Here is a 15,399-nt window from a genome sequence, read left to right as displayed (position 1 = left end):
CCAAATCTGTAAAATGAGAATGATAGTTGGGCATGGTGGCGGGCATCTGTAGTCTCAGCTGCTCGGGAGGCTGAGGCAGGAGAATCACTTGAACCCAGGAGGTGGAGCTTACAGTGAGCCGAGATGGTGCCACTGCACTCCAGCCTGAGCGACAAGAGCAAAACTCCATCTTAAAAATAAATAAATAAATGCAATAAAGTGGGAATGATAATATTCATTTCTTTCTGGAGTTGCTGTAAGTTGTAAATGAGAGAACAATGCATATAAAGTGTTAAGCACTGTGCTTGGCTTTTAGAAAGCAGTCAGTAGATCGGGCGCAGTGGCTCACGCCTGTAATCCCAGCACATTGGGAGGCCAAGGCAGGTGGATCACGAGGTCAAGAGACCGTGACCATCCTGGCCAACATGGTGAAACCCCCATCTCTACTAAAAATACAAAAATTGCCTGGGCATGGTGGCTCATGCCTGTAGTCCCAGCTACTTGCAAGGCTGAAGCAGGAGAATCGCTTGAACCTGGGAGGCAGAGGTTGCGATGAGCTGAGATCACAGTGACCTGAGATCTCAGCACTGCACTCCAGCCTGGCAACAGAGTGAGATTCCATCTCAAAAAAAAAAAAAAAAAAAAAAAAAGCATTTAGCAAACATGTCTGCCTCACTGCTCACTGGTTGTATCGAAGGGATGCAGGCAGTCCCTGTTTGTTGAGGACCCATTAGCAGATAGTTTACTAGCTTGTGCATTTGGTTATGTTCTTTAATCCTTAAAATTCTGTTCCAGTACAGTTATTCTTGTTTACAGAGGATGCACCTCAGGCTAAGGAAAGGTTGTACAGCTTGTCCAAAGCCAGACCATAATTTCAGAGGAGAAGGGCCTCCGGGAAGCATGTTGGTTATCTCTTTCCTACCCTTGCTCACATGTTTTACACCAGAGGCCAGGCATCTGCTAGCCTTGAATGTTCAGTGGGTGACAAAACAGACATAGTCTCGCACTGATTGCAAGAGGGGGAAGTGGTCTAGAGGGGGAAATGGGTACTGAGCAGATAAACATAAACACAGATAATTGTAAATTTGATCCAAGGAAAAGAACATGCTCTGCCTTGTAGACTTGGGGAGTTTTCTAGTCAGGGCTGCTCTAGGAGTATTAATCCCGTAAAATAAGCTCTGTTGGTACACAAAAAGATGAAAAGGCAGAGCCTCTGCGTTATCGGATAAGCTGAAACTCATTGATAATACCAGTGATTAAGCAGCTGGCATGCTGCATGCATTTAGGCAGATGCTTTTCAGATATTGGCCATAATCATCACAGCAACTTTGCTTAGTAGTTTATTATGCTCCATTGCAGGGAGGAAATTGAGGAGAGGAGTTTGCCGTGGATCCAGGACTGTCTTGTAGATACCACCATTGGTATTTAAACCATTTGGGCTCTAAAATTCAAACTCTATGCACCACATCAGGTAGTTCCCCCAAACAACCCAGACGATTGAAATTTACTTTCTTCATTCTTGATTAGTTGAGGATGGCAAGTGACAGTAAGAGAAAATGGTAGTAAGGAATTCTTTGAAAAGCTGGAAAAGAATCCGACTTTACCAGATTCGAGAACATACTCTAGGATCAACCCACGTTAAATCCAACACCCTTTCCTCTCACAAACCAAATATTCAGGAATGATTCCGAGCCGTTGGAAAACATTTTGGCTTAGATACTGCTGACTAAGACCTGCTACCTCTTTGTTCCTGGTTAATTTTCTCTTCAAAGCCATTCAAATTTTATGCAGGCTACTCTGTTGAGATGTAAGAATAGCCTCTTTAAAATTTTTGATGCAGTTCCTTAATGAAGCTGTTGCTAAGGGAACCCAGCAAAAGCCTGCTAGATATGCACATAATAATTGCAACCTCAGAACTTTATGTCAATTTAAGCTGAAAATCAGAGGCATGGGGAGATTTGGGAAAAGCTTTTTAAGACAGAAAGGGGAAAGTAGAAGGAATGCAGCTTAGCTAAGGCTGAAACAGTTCAGTCTGGCCAGCAGGGTGCGTGGCTTTGAGAGATGGATTGTGAGGAATTCATAGGTCTCACAAAGAAACTGTTGGATGGGGAAGGAGGACAGTCAGGAAAAGGGGAGAGAGGGAATGGAGACATGTCTGACTGAACACGAGCCTGGGATGTGGCACTTTGTCTTTAGGAGAGAGAAGGAGGCATATGAGGAAACCTGTCTTGAGTGAGCAGTCAAAGCTGCAGAGAAATGAGCAAGCCAGGTGGGCTTCGGATGCCCCGCTGCGCTCCGGATGGCGGCTGCCTGCAAAGCAGTGGGAATCTGACCCAATCCTTAGGTTGGATTTCAGAGCTCCATTTGAAGCCCAATAAAGGGATGAGTGAGGGAGAGGACTAAATCAAAGCAAAAGCGAGAGCCTGGAGAATGAGCCCCATATCTGTGCTGTGGGTTGTTCTGTTTAACGCAGGAAGGCCTCGAGAATGGTGCTCCGAGACGAGAGTGGTGCTTCACAGCTTCCTGCAGAGGACACGCCTGCACTTGGTGAAGATACTCACTGATATTTATCTCTTCCTATTTATTTATTTATTTTGAGACAGGGTCTCACTCTTTTGACCACGCTGGACTGCCGTGGCCTGATCTCAGCTCACTGCAGCCTTTGCCTCCCAGGCTCAAGCGATTCTTCTGCCTCAGCCTCATGAGTAGCCGGGGTTACAGGCGCCCACTACTACTGCCTGGCTAATTTTTGTATTTTTAGTAGAGACTGGGTTTCGCCCTGTTGGCCAGGCTGGTCTTAAACTCCTGACCTCAAGTGATCTACCCACCTCAGCCTCCCAAAGTGCTGGGATTACAGGCATGAGCCACCTTGCCCGGCCTTCATCTTTACCTTTTTGCTTTAGGTGTTAGGAGCCTTAGAGCTGAGTGTCTAGCTTACCCTTAATAATTACACCTACTTCACAGCAGACATTTTTGTGGTTTAACCTTCCCCTGGTTTCATTTAATTAGAATTCTCATTTTCCCTTTACACTGATTTTTATCCCTCTCTTTTTTTTATTGTTGTTAAATTGCATGTGTTTAAAAAATTGATTTTAGATTCCTTTTTAGAATGAGGCAAAATGTAAATAAATGCATGAACAGCGTATTATGGACACTTACTGCTTTTAGAAATTCTAAGCTCATTACCTTAGGGGTTACCTTAGAGCCGAGCTGAATATTAACATGATACATTTTTAATAGGAAAGTTTGGTAATGCATGCAGATTCTAGAGTGGGGACTGTGTCTTATTCATTTTTTTAGCCACTGCGCCAAGCACAATGCTTGTCACAGACCAGGCGCTTATTAATGTTTGTCGGATGCCTGAAGTGGAGTCAGCTAGGACTCATACTCCATCCTGTGGCACTCGCCAGCATCAGCACCACTCATCTGAGCGGCAGTGACAGCCATGACCGTTGGTGGATGTGCGCACCTGTGTCTGCATTGAATCCTTACAACCCTCCCGTGAGGGATTGTTCTTACTACTTTATATTTGTAATGTGTAGTATACTTCATTTTTAGTTGGAAAGTCTTCAAACCTTTAGAAAAGCCACCGGAGTAGTACAATGAACGCTTCTATGCCGTTCACCTAAAAGGACAGTGTTTGTCCCTTTGTGTCTAGATTATTCACTTAGCTCCATGTTCTCACGGTGCCTCCCTCCGTGTTGTAGCACGAATCAGTCCTTCATTCCTCTTGTCGGCCACATAGTATCCACTGTGTGGCTAGACCATGTTTTATTTATCCATGCATCGCTTGATGGACACTAGGCTGTTTCCGCCTTTTGGCTATTAAGAATAATGCTGCTACGAACGCTCGTGTACATGTAGTTTGTGGGAATGTACAAGTGTTTGTACCTATTTTCAGTTCTCTTGGATATATACTTGGGAGAGAAATTGCTGGGTCATGTATAACTCGATGTTTAACTTTTTGAGGAACTGTCAGATTTTTCCAAAGCAGCTGTGCCATTTTACATTTCTACCAGCGACAAATGAAGGCTCTGATTACTCCTACCCTCATCAACACTTGTCACTGTCCATCTTTTGATGAGAGCCATTCTAGTGGGTATGAAGTGATGTCTCATTTTGGTTTTGATTCACATTTCCCTGATGGCTGGTGCTGAGCATCTTTTCGTGTACTTACTGGCCACTTGTATGTCCATTCAGACTCTTTGTCGGGTTTTAAATTGGGTTTTACTTTCTTTTCATTGTTCAGCTGTAAGAGTTTGTTATATATTCTGGATAGTAGTCCCTTATCAGATACGTGCATTGCAAAATTCCTCTCCCATTTTGGTATTGTTATATCACTTTTTTTTTTTTTTTTTTGGAGACAGAGTTTCGTTCTGTTGCCCAAGCTGGAATGCAGTGGCATGATCTCAGCTCACTGCAGCCTCCGCCTCCTGGGTTCAAGTTGTTCTCCTGCCTCAGCCTCCTGAGTAGCTGGGATTAAAGGCATGTGCCACCACCATGGCTAATTTTTGTATTTTTAGTAGAGATGAGGTTTTACCATGTTGACCAGGCTGGTCTTAGAGTCCTGGCCTCAAGTGATCCACATGGCTTATCCTCCCAGAGGGCTGGGATTACAGGCAGGAGCCACTGTGCCCGGCCCGTTTCACTTTCTTGATGGTGTCCTTGGCAGCACAAAAGTTTCTAATTTTGGTGAAGTCTAATTTATTTATTTTTTCATCACTTTTTTTTGGTGTTATATATTAAAAAAATTGCTAAGCCAAGGTCATGAAGATGTATTGTTTTATTTTAGGAAAACAGTAGTAATGTTAGTGTTTGCATTTAGGTCTGTGACCCATTTTGAGTTAATTTTTGTTTATTATGTGAGGTAGAGGGTCCAAGTTTATTCTTTTTTTTTTTTTTTTTTTTTGAGGTGGGGTCTCACTCGTCGCCCAGGCTGTAGTGCAGTGGTGGGATCTCAGCTCACTGCAGCCTCTGCCTCCTGGGTTCAAGTGATTCTCCCGCCTCAGCCTCCTGAGTAGCTGGGACTACAGGCACCTGCCACCACGCCTGGCTGATTTTTCCTATGTTTAGTAGAGATGGGGTTTTACTATGTTGGCCAGGCTGGTCTTCAACTCCTGACCTCAGGTGATCTACCAGCCCTGGCCTCCCAAAGCACTGGGATTACAGGGGTGAGCCACCACGCCTGGCCTGACTTTATTCTTTTGTATATAAATATCCAGTTGTCCCAGCAGCATTTGTTGGAAAGACATTTATTTACCCATTGACACTTGTGGAAAATTCGTTGACTGTAATTATTTTTTTCTGAACTCTTAATTCTATTCAATTGATCTACATATCTGTACTTACCCCAGTACCACACTGTCTTGATTACTATAGTTTTGTAGTAGCTTTTGAAGCTGGGAAGTGTGTCCCCTCCAACTTTGTTCTTTTTAAAGATCATTCTGGCTATGCTGGGTCCCTTGTACTTCCGTGTGAATTTTGGCGTCAGCTTGTCAGTTTCTCCAACAAAGCCAGCTAGGATTTTGATAGGAATTGCATTGAGTCCATAGATCACTTTGAGGTATTTTACCATCTTAGCATATTGCCTTCCAATCCATGAACACGAGATACCTGCAGTAAAGAACCAACACATCTTCCTTTTCTCCAGGAAGGAGACAAATTTAGTCGGCAGCCAAAACTTAGAATTTTAGTTTTTTTTTTTTTTTTTTAAATGATTATTTTTTATCTTGGCCATTTCCTAATAAGAACGGCATCTTATGTTTCTGTTATGTTTAGATTAGGTGTTCTAGGAATCGGTAATTTCATCCATAGGATATGGATTTTATTAAGCTTATAGAGTGTCTTCTCATTTTTTGGCTTCATCCCTTTCTTAATTTTGTATGTCCCTTTAAGACTCCACTCCAGTTGGTGGCTTAATTTTTTTTTCTTTTTATGCAAATTTAATTGCAATAAACTTCTTTATAGAGCAAATAATATATGGGGACAAGTGATTTATCCCAGCATTTCTTTCCTATATGTTTGCTTCACCTTAAATAGGTAATGTATAAGGTGAAGATTTGGGGCTGATGTTATTCTCTTAGGGGAGGGGTGATGTGAGCACGATGGCAGAATAGGACCTTTCAGCACTTGTCCACCTGAAGGAACACCAGCCTGACAACCATCCACACAGACGCCTTCAGAAGAGCTAGGAAACCAGGCCGGAGACCACAGCTACATCCAGGTGTAGCACATAAATAAGAAAAGGTGCATGGAAGAGGATGGGAAGGACAGCCCTGCACCCCTGGAGTCAGCCTCCTCCGGCCCCAGGCAGCACAGTGTGGAGGGAGGTGACCCTCATGAGGGAAAGGAGAGCAACGTGAGTACCAGGCCTGCCTCGGACCCCAGCACCAGGCTGCCTGGTAAAAGCCAGCACCAGGCAGGCCCTGTGGCCCTAGACACCAGGCTGGGACTCACGGACTGAGCAATGTTTTTTAATTTAAAAAACACCTGTTAATAGTTAAAAAGAAAGAAAAGAAAGATTTCAAATCATACTTAAGTTTGGAAAATAGTGATTTTTGTTTTGGCAATATAGTGGTCCAAAAACTCTCAGCACAAATTCCTTAAAAATGCTGATTAAGAGATAAAAATCCCCCTATCTGCATACCCAACATCTTTCAAAATGCATAGCCCATTGTTAAGAAAGGAAAAGAAAATCATTTTCTGAAAAGTAGGAATTCTGAAAGTCAGTGGGCCTTGAAAGCCAGAGAATGCCCTGCCTATCCATGGTAACAGTTTTCAGTGCTCACACAGGAGGGATAGGAAGTCAACCTTAGACCTGCCCAGACCTGGGAGTTGGATGGCAGACCCATGGGTAAAACCGAGATCCCCTGGACGACACATGTTTAGTCAAAGAATGAAATAGAAAAACACCTCAGTTCTTAAGGTAAGAATATAGGAAGACCCTTGATCTTGGAAGGTGTATTAGTCGGGGTTCTCTAGAGGGACAGAACTGATAGAGATATATCTATATCTATTTACAGATATATACATGTGAGGGGGTTTATTAAGTGTTAGCTCACATGATGACAAGGTTCCGCAATAGGCTGTCTGCAAGCTGAGGAGTAAGGAGAACCAATCCGAGTCCCAAAACTGAAGAACCTGGAGTCTGATGTTCGAGGGCAGGAAGCACCTACTGCAGGAGAAAGCTGTAGGCTGGGAGGCTAGGCCAGTCTGGTCTCTTCACAGTTTTCTGCCTGCTTTATATTCCAGCTGCACTGGCAGCAGTTGAAGGGTGGGTCTGCCTCTCCCAGCCACTGACTCAAATGTTAACCTCTTTTGGCAACACCCTCACAGACTCACCTAGGATCAATACTTTGCATCTTTCAATCCAATCAAGTTGACACTCAGCATTAACCATTACAGAAGGAAACAAAACCAGTCCAAAGAGGGTTTAGTTTAAACTTGTCCTGGCATAAGAGTGACCACAAACTCCTGGCAGAAAAATGTAAATCCTTCTGGAGTGAGAAGCTACATTCTGAATGAATCAGTGAACAGAAAATATGAAAAAGGCTCACAGAAGCTCTGGATCCAGTTGTTATACCCAGACATACTACCTTAGGCTGTCTCCCAAAGTCTCATTTAAATATCCCAAAGTATTTTTTTTTTTTTTTTTTTTGAGACCGAGTCTTGCTCTGTCGCCCAGGGTGGAGTGCAGAGGCGCGATCTCGGCTCACTGCAACCTCCGCCTCCCAGGTTCAAGCGATTCTCCTGCTTCAGCTTCTCATGTAGTTAGGATTATAGGTGTGCACCACTGTGTCTGGCTAATTTTTGTATTTTTAGTAGAGATGGGGCTTCACCATGTTGGCCAGACTGGCCCAAAATATTTTTAAAGGAAATTAACTATAATGACAATCGTATCTGTTGCTGCCACGACGTGCTAGAAATTCAGAGGAGAATACGAATGGTCTCCTCCTGTAGAGATCTCATTTCTGCTTGAAGAGACAGATCTTCAGTGTTTTGTGAGCATAGTATGGAAGGCATTAGTCTATTTTGGACAGGCAGGAGAGGAGTTTTTAGGAAAGCGGTGTTGGGGGTGGGTGACCTTCTAGCTGTGTATGCTTTTATTTAGTTGGCTTTTCATCTCAGGCTCTGTAAGATGTCATTGGAGGGACTAGATTTATGGAGAACTTGGCTGGGCATGGTGGCTTATGCCTGTAATCCTTGGGAGACCGAGGTGGGCAGATAACCTGAGGTCAGGAGTTTGAGACCAGCCTGGCCAACGTGGCAAAACCCCATCTCTACTAAAAATACAAAAATTAGCCCCATGCGGTGTCAGGCACCTGTAATCCCACTACTGAGGAGGCTGAGTCAGGAGAATCACTTGAACCTGGGAGGCGGAGGTTGCGGTGAGCCAAGATCATGCCACTGTACTCCAGCCTGGGCAACAAGAGTGAAACTCTGTCTCAAAAAAAGGAAAAAAAGAGAAGAAAGAAATTCAGAACTCTAGTATGGAAAGATGAATGTGGAGAAAAGCTGTAATCAAAGTACACATGAACTCACTCGCTCACTTAACCCAAAGATGGTAAAAGTAGGCAGCATTTCTGGAAGGCAAAGTAGTGGGTTTTTAAGGTTATCCAAGCATGAATCAAAGGCTGAAACTGGGGTGATCAGGTGTCAAGTATGGACTTGGCTTGGCCATCTCTTTTGGATGGTGCACTTACCAAGAGCAATGTCCTTCCTCCAGCATGTGGTAGATGTACCTGGTAGTCCTTCCAGATACCTGTCCAAGGCATAGGGCACAGCCTCTCTGTTTCAGCTGTGTCCTGTCCATATTCTTCCCAACACTGGGATTCTTTTTTTTGTTTTTGTTTTTTGAGATGGAGCCTCCGTCTGTTACCCAGGCTGGAGCACAGCGGCGTGATCTCAGCTCACTGCAGCTTCCGCCTCCTGGATTCAAGTGATTCTCTTGCCTCAGCCTCCCAATGGAACTATAGGCTAGAACTCTAGGCACCCACCATCAAGCCTAGCTAATTTTTGTATTTTCAGTAGAGATGGGGTTTCACTATGTTGGCCAGGCTGGTCTTGAACTCCTGACCTCAGGCAGTCTGCCTGCCTCAGCCTCCCAAAATGCTGAGATTACAGGCATGAGCCACTGCGCCTGGCCCCAACACTGTGGTTATTTATGGGCTTGTCTCCTCTACTACGTCATGAACTTTTGAGGGACCAGGTCTTATTTAAGTTTTTGTTTTCATTCTTACCTTTGAATGATTAAAACTGAAAATGGATCCAATTACTTTAGGCAGCTGCTTTTTAAAGAAAAATCCTTGGTGCATACCTCATTACCCCTACTCCGGGATGTGAGAAAGCAAGTTATGTTTTTTCCAGACTTTTTTGATAGACACATGGAAAGTTTGTGTAATTTTGAAGATATATTTTCTCTCCATGTAATTATGGCTGGCAATAGCTGGCGAGAGAAGCAAAGTGTTTTTCCCATATCTGGGAAGGTGTGGTGCCCGCTGCTCCCCATCCCGCACTCTCCCACGGTCATCACTTGAGCGCTGCCACCAGGCTGCCCCCAAGCATCTGTCACTGCCTTGTTCTTCCGATCACCGCAAGTACCCATGTTTGAGAAGGCTGATGGGGGTGAAGGCATTTTCTAGAGCTTCTCTGGCTGGTTAACTTGGGGTTAGAACCTGTGATTTCAAAGGCATTAACTAACAGTGATATTTCTGTTTCTTGAACACTCACTGAGAGTTTTAGGCTTATGCTCAGTGTTTGCACTTTTTCATTTAGTCTTTTCAAAAATCATAATTAGATTTGATGATCCCTATTTCTTAGGGATATGCAGGTGTGGCCCTGGAACTCAGGACTTCACAGGTCCAGTCTGTATTCCTCTCTTTACCATCCTGCCCGAGACCAGTCCTGCGTCTGGAGTTTCCCACGGATGTTACCACTGTATTTCTTATTAGCAGAAGAAGAAAGATCTGAACTTACTTTCTCCTTGGAAATGGAGTAGTGAATTAGTATTTGGATCCCCCAGAGTCTGTCCTGTGAGTAAGGCTACTTGTCTTGAGTAGCCTTTGAGCTACTTCCATTGGAACCTCACATAAACATCTGGGCCCTGAACTCGGGCTTCGTGACTGTGCAGCCTTTTGAAAAATTAGAACAAAGACGTACTGATTAATAGTCCCTGAAAGAGCAGCAGGTTGGAAATGAGTTTGGGGATTTCATCTCGTTTCAAGATTTTGTGAGGACCTTGGCCTGGCGTTTTGCCTGGACTGTTCTGTACCCCCCGGCTCCTGGTGCCTGTGTTGACCTAACACGGCTCTGTCCTGAGGCTCCCTGGGCTCGCGGCTTCTTAGTCAAGTGTCTGCCTAGTGCCCAAAAGCAGTTGCGCCCAAGCTTTTCCCATTAAGGATCTGTTTTGGGGCTTGGAAGTGATGTCGATTCCATTTGCAATGTAGTGTTTATCAATTTGATTTCTTATTACGCTGAAATGGTAAGAGGAATGAAATAATGTATTACTGATCATAATATTACAACCTTTCATCTTGGATAGGTTCCATGAAAGAATCAACGATGCGACCTTCCCTGGGTGTCACCTTTATTTTAGATGGTGGCCTCTTCAAGGGCACTGGCTAAAATCACTATTTGTCTTTTCTGCCCCGACGTCTTTTATCTTTTTTGGCACATAGTGGGTGCAGCTGAAGGTCTGGGCATTTTCAGCTTTGTGATAAAAGCATTAAGTACCCCCATCTCTTCTTTTCTTTTCTTTTTCTTTTTTGAGACAAGAGTCTCGCTCTTGTTGCTCAGGCTAGAGTGCAGTGGCACGATCTTGGCTCACCACAACCCCAGGTTCAAGCGATTTTCCTGCCTCAGCCTCCCGAGTAGCTGGGACTACAGGACTAGCATGCCTGGCTAATTCTGTATTTTTTAGTAGAGATGGGATTTCTCCATGTTGATCAGTCTGGTCTCAAACTCCTGACCTCTGGTGATCTGCCCGCCTTGGCCTCCCAAAGTGCTGGGATTACAGGCGTGAGCCACCGTGCCTGGCCAACCCCCGCCTCTTTTTTACAGACCTCCTCTACCCCTCCCTGGCTTCTCTCCGCCTGCACTGGGGTTTCTTTCCGGTGCTGTACTGCACACTCCTGGAAAGGGAGAGGCCGTGTCCTACTCAGATTTGAATATTCATGGACCATGGACCTAGACAGCAACTTCCAGATGAAAACTTAGAATATCTTTGTGACCTCGGGCAAAGGTTTTTCTTAGATTAGAGCACAGAAGGCACTAACTGTAGAAGAAAAAACTGATAAGTTGAGCTACCGCACAATGAAATGCTTTTGCTTATTAAGACTCCCGTAGGAAAATAAATTGGCAACAGACTGGAAGGAAATATTTGCAAAACCTATATAACTAAGGACTTGCATTCAGAATATATACAGAACTCCTATGACTCAATAATAAAACAAACAATCTAATTTTAAAAGCTGTCAGAAGATTTGAATAAGCACTCCACAAAGGAAAATATACTGGTGGCCAGTAATCATATGAAAAAGGTTCAACATCATTGGTTTTCAGGGAAATGGAAGTTAAAGCCACCAGAACATCTAAAATAAAAAAGACTGATATTATCAGATGCTGGTGAGCAGGCAGAACAGCGATGATTCTCACACCTCGTTGGGGTGAATGTGAAATGACCTTTCACTTAGGGAAAGTGGGAGTGCAGAGATACAATGCATACATAAATAGTATGGGAGACACAGAGAAAGGACATTATGGAGTCCAGCATGGTTAGGAGAAGTTAGGGAAGGAGGAAGCAGCAGTTTCCAGCTGAAGGGCATGAAGATGAGCTTCTTGGAGAGGGTGGCCTTGGAACTGAGCCTCCGAAGGGAGAGCCAGACGTGGAAGTGGAGGGAGTGCAGGAGCAGAGAACCTGTGCATCCTGGCGGCGTCCCCTGGTGCAGTCCACCTCACAAGCTGCCACCCGTGATTCTAGGTCAAAGTGTATTTCACTGGACTTAGAGCAGTGATTTTATTTCATTGTTCATTGATTTATTGTCATCTTCCCCACTGATTCTAAGCCAGGGGACTAGCCCGTCATTAGCACGGAGGCCTTCCAGGTGGCGGTCTTAGCCTGTTTTGTTCACTTCTGTATCCCCCACCACAAGAGTGGCTGGCACAGAGTAGGCATTCAGGGAATATGCGTTGACAGAAGGAGAAACAAATGAGTTAAAGTTGTTCAGTTTGGTGAGGTAATAGGTAGACAGTGGGACGTCGAGTTCCCAGAGCAGGCTGGAGCTCACTGCGGAGGACCTAGTATGCCCGTGAGGCATTTGAGCTCCATTTTACAGCCTGAAGGGGTCCCTAGTGGTTTCAAGATGGAGATTGTGTTAGTTTGGTGAGACTGCTGTAACAAAACCACTGACCGGGTGGCTTGTAAACAATAGAAACTGATTGCACACAGTTCTAGAGGCTGGAAGTCCATGATCCAGGTGCCAGCAGGTTTGGTGTCTGGGGAGGGCCCACCTGCTTGTTCATAGACTGCCATCTTTTCTCTGTGTTCTCACATGGTGGAAGAGGTGAGTTAGCTCTCCAGGGTCTCTTCTTATAAGGGTACTAATTCCATTCCTGTGGGCTTCACCTCCTGACCCAATCACTTCATAAAGTCCCCACATCTTAATACCATCACCTTGGGGGCTAGGCTTTCAACATGTGAATTTTGGGGAGGCACATTCAAACCATGGCTGGGGTGATGGGCTCTGAGCCATGTCTCAGGAACCTGAGTCTGGCAGGGGTGTGTGGACAGGTGAAGGAAGGTGGAGGAGGTGGTGGGAAGATGATGCTGATTTGTCTTCCAGATGATGGCTGATGAGGGCCCCAGCGAGGCCATGGCAGTGGGCATGAAGGAAAGGGGGTGGAAGCAGGGTTTGGAGACCCAAGTTGCAAGGGTATTCAAGCTAAGGCTCTCTACTCACAGAAACATCAGGGAAACAGTCATCGTCCAGGGCAGAGGAGAGAGAGAAGCGCTTCCTTGAGCAGTGCTCCTGGAGCAGCAGAGTGGGCTCTGCCTTCCTTCTTCTCTGAGGGCAGCTGTGCAGTGGGCAGAGCCCAGGCCCAGAGTCAGGTCTTGTCCCTGATACTTCTTGGCTGTGTGATTTTCCATAGGTGATTAATGTCTCCCTGAGCTGTTATTGTCCTTATTTGCCAGCTCACAGATGGTTGCATTGAGTAAATCAGGTACATTAAGTCTGCTGCCATACAGTAGGTACTGAAGAAACAGAAGTTGTCATCTGGGTGCAGTGGCTCGCACCTGTAATCCCAGCACTTTGGGAGGTCGAGGCGGGCGGATCACCTGAGGTCAGGAGTTTGAGACCAGCCTGGCCAACATGGAGAAATCCCATCTCTACTGAAAACACAGAAATTAGCCTGTCATGCGGGTGGTTGCCTGTAATCTCAGCTACACAGGAGGATGAGGTAGGAGAATTGCCTGAACCTGGGGGTGGGGTGGAAGTTGCAGTGAGCCAAGATTGCACCACCACACTCCAGTCTGGGCGACAGAGTGAGACTCTATCTCAAAAAAAAAAAAAAGAAGAAGAAATAGAAGATTGCTACACTACAGGGTTGTTGGGAGGATTCAATTGGGTCTTGGATGAAAGAAAACTTTTTGTAAACTATGAAGTCTTAAGTCTAATTTCAGTGGTGTTACTGTAAACAATTCATTACCCAGTTCCATGGTTCTGTGTATTCTTGTGTTTTAAGACTTTTTGTGTTTGATGAAAGACCTTGTTAGAATCCTGTTGTCTAGATGAACTCTTGTTCCTTTTCTTTTTTTTTTTTGTTAAGGAACTTAAAATAGAGGTGTCGTGTGATCTGTAGCAAGTACCTTTGTAGCAGAGAATCTGAGCTGCATTAGCAGGAGGACTGGTGCATCTGCAGCGATGGCTGGGAAGGTCTCGAGCCACCCGGTGCTGCCCTGGGCCCGTGCCCAGCGCTGCTCGCCAGGCTTTCCCTCTCCTCTATGTCTCCTCAGGTCTTTGTTTTATGAAGAAACATTTTAAACCTGTGTTTCTTTTTTTACTTACAAGTTTCTTTCAAAAGCTTTTTTACTGTCTCCCTGTGCTTCAGCTTTCTGAGGAAGAGAAAATTCAGCGCTACAGCATCCTCTCTGAGCTCTATGAGCTGATCGGCTTCCATCGCAAGTCTGCGTTCTTCAAGCGCGTGGCCGCCATGCAGTGCGTGGCCCCCAGCATCGCGGAGCCTGGGTGGAGGGCTTGCTACAAACTCCTCCTGGAAACGCTCCCCGGCTACAGTCTGTCACTGGATCCAAAAGACTTCAGCAGAGGTACTGGAGTCCCCTTGCCGGTGCCAAGGTGTTGCTTTCTGTCGGCTGATCACATGCTGTTTGGGCCCCTGCTCTGCATGGCAGACATTGTGACTGGTGCTGGTGACTCAAGGATGTCTAAATCCCTGCCCGGCAATTGGGTACCTACTATCATCAGATGATAAGAAGATGTACTTGTACTTTGCTTTGGGGTTCAGATTTTTGAATCTTTATCAGGGAGAGTTAGAAATCGCCTCTGAGTTCATTGGCGTGGTGTGTCATCATCAATCAAATACTGGAAATACCTAATGAATTTTACTTAGGATATTTAGTTAGGTTAGCATAAATCAATGAAGCAGGAATAAATATACTTGGGTATATGTGTATACCCCAGCTATGCTAAGTAAATTCTTACTCTGAAATATTAATGCAGGGCAATACATATTAAGAATAAAGCTATAAATCTAATAACAAATATGTATAAGGATAATGCTCTGTATTAGGTGAAGTCTAATTAGGAGGAGAAAAAATATTTTTTGGGGCCAGGCGGGGTACCTCACTCCTATAATCCACAGAAGTTTGGAAGGACAAGGCAGGCAGATCACTTGAGGTCAGGAATTCATGACCAGCCTGGGCAACATGGTGAAACCCTGTATCTACCAAAAAATGTGAAAATTAGCTGGGTGTGGTGGTACGCGCCTGTAGTCCCAGCTACTTGGGATACTGAGGCACGAGAATTGCGTGAACCTGGGAGGCGGAGGCTGCAGCGAGCTGGGATTGCGCCACTGCACCCCATTCTGGGCGGCAGAGAGAGACCTTGTCTCAAAAAACAAAAACAAACAAAAAAAAAAGTTTGAGGGGTTGCTTTTAGATAGGAAACATAGAGCACTTTTTTTTTTTCAAGCCTGGAGTTAGTAAAGGCGTAGGCTTCTAGTTATGAAAAGAACTGAGATGTCATGTAGGTTAATTTCCCACCAGGGCACAAATGGATTCTTCAGCATCTTTTTTATGTGGTCATGTCCATCAGTTTCACTGGCCTCTGCTGACTGGAGGTGCTTATGGCTTCATGATGAATCCAGTCTACTTCTGGATAATTCTGATTGTTAGGGCTCTCCCCA

General features: G+C 44.9%; 1 protein-coding gene across 4 annotated transcripts in view; it reads left to right on the top strand.

Moving 5' to 3' along the window:
* TRAPPC9 (trafficking protein particle complex 9) overlaps positions 1 to 15,399 on the top strand; it is a 701,893-nt gene that overhangs the window by 75,921 nt on the left and 610,573 nt on the right. For all 4 annotated transcript variants that reach the window (XM_032246659.1, XM_032246663.1, XM_032246652.1 and 1 more), the window contains one exon: positions 14,086 to 14,302. In XM_032246659.1, the coding sequence (XP_032102550.1) occupies positions 14,086 to 14,302 (217 nt within the window). The remainder of the gene's footprint in view (positions 1 to 14,085; positions 14,303 to 15,399) is intronic.

The sequence above is a fragment of the Sapajus apella genome, unplaced genomic scaffold (genome assembly GCF_009761245.1).
Source record: "Sapajus apella isolate SASKATOON/1434 unplaced genomic scaffold, GSC_monkey_1.0 scaffold3, whole genome shotgun sequence".
NCBI lineage: Eukaryota > Metazoa > Chordata > Mammalia > Primates > Cebidae > Sapajus > Sapajus apella.
This window is presented reverse-complemented; position numbering and strand designations above follow the sequence as displayed.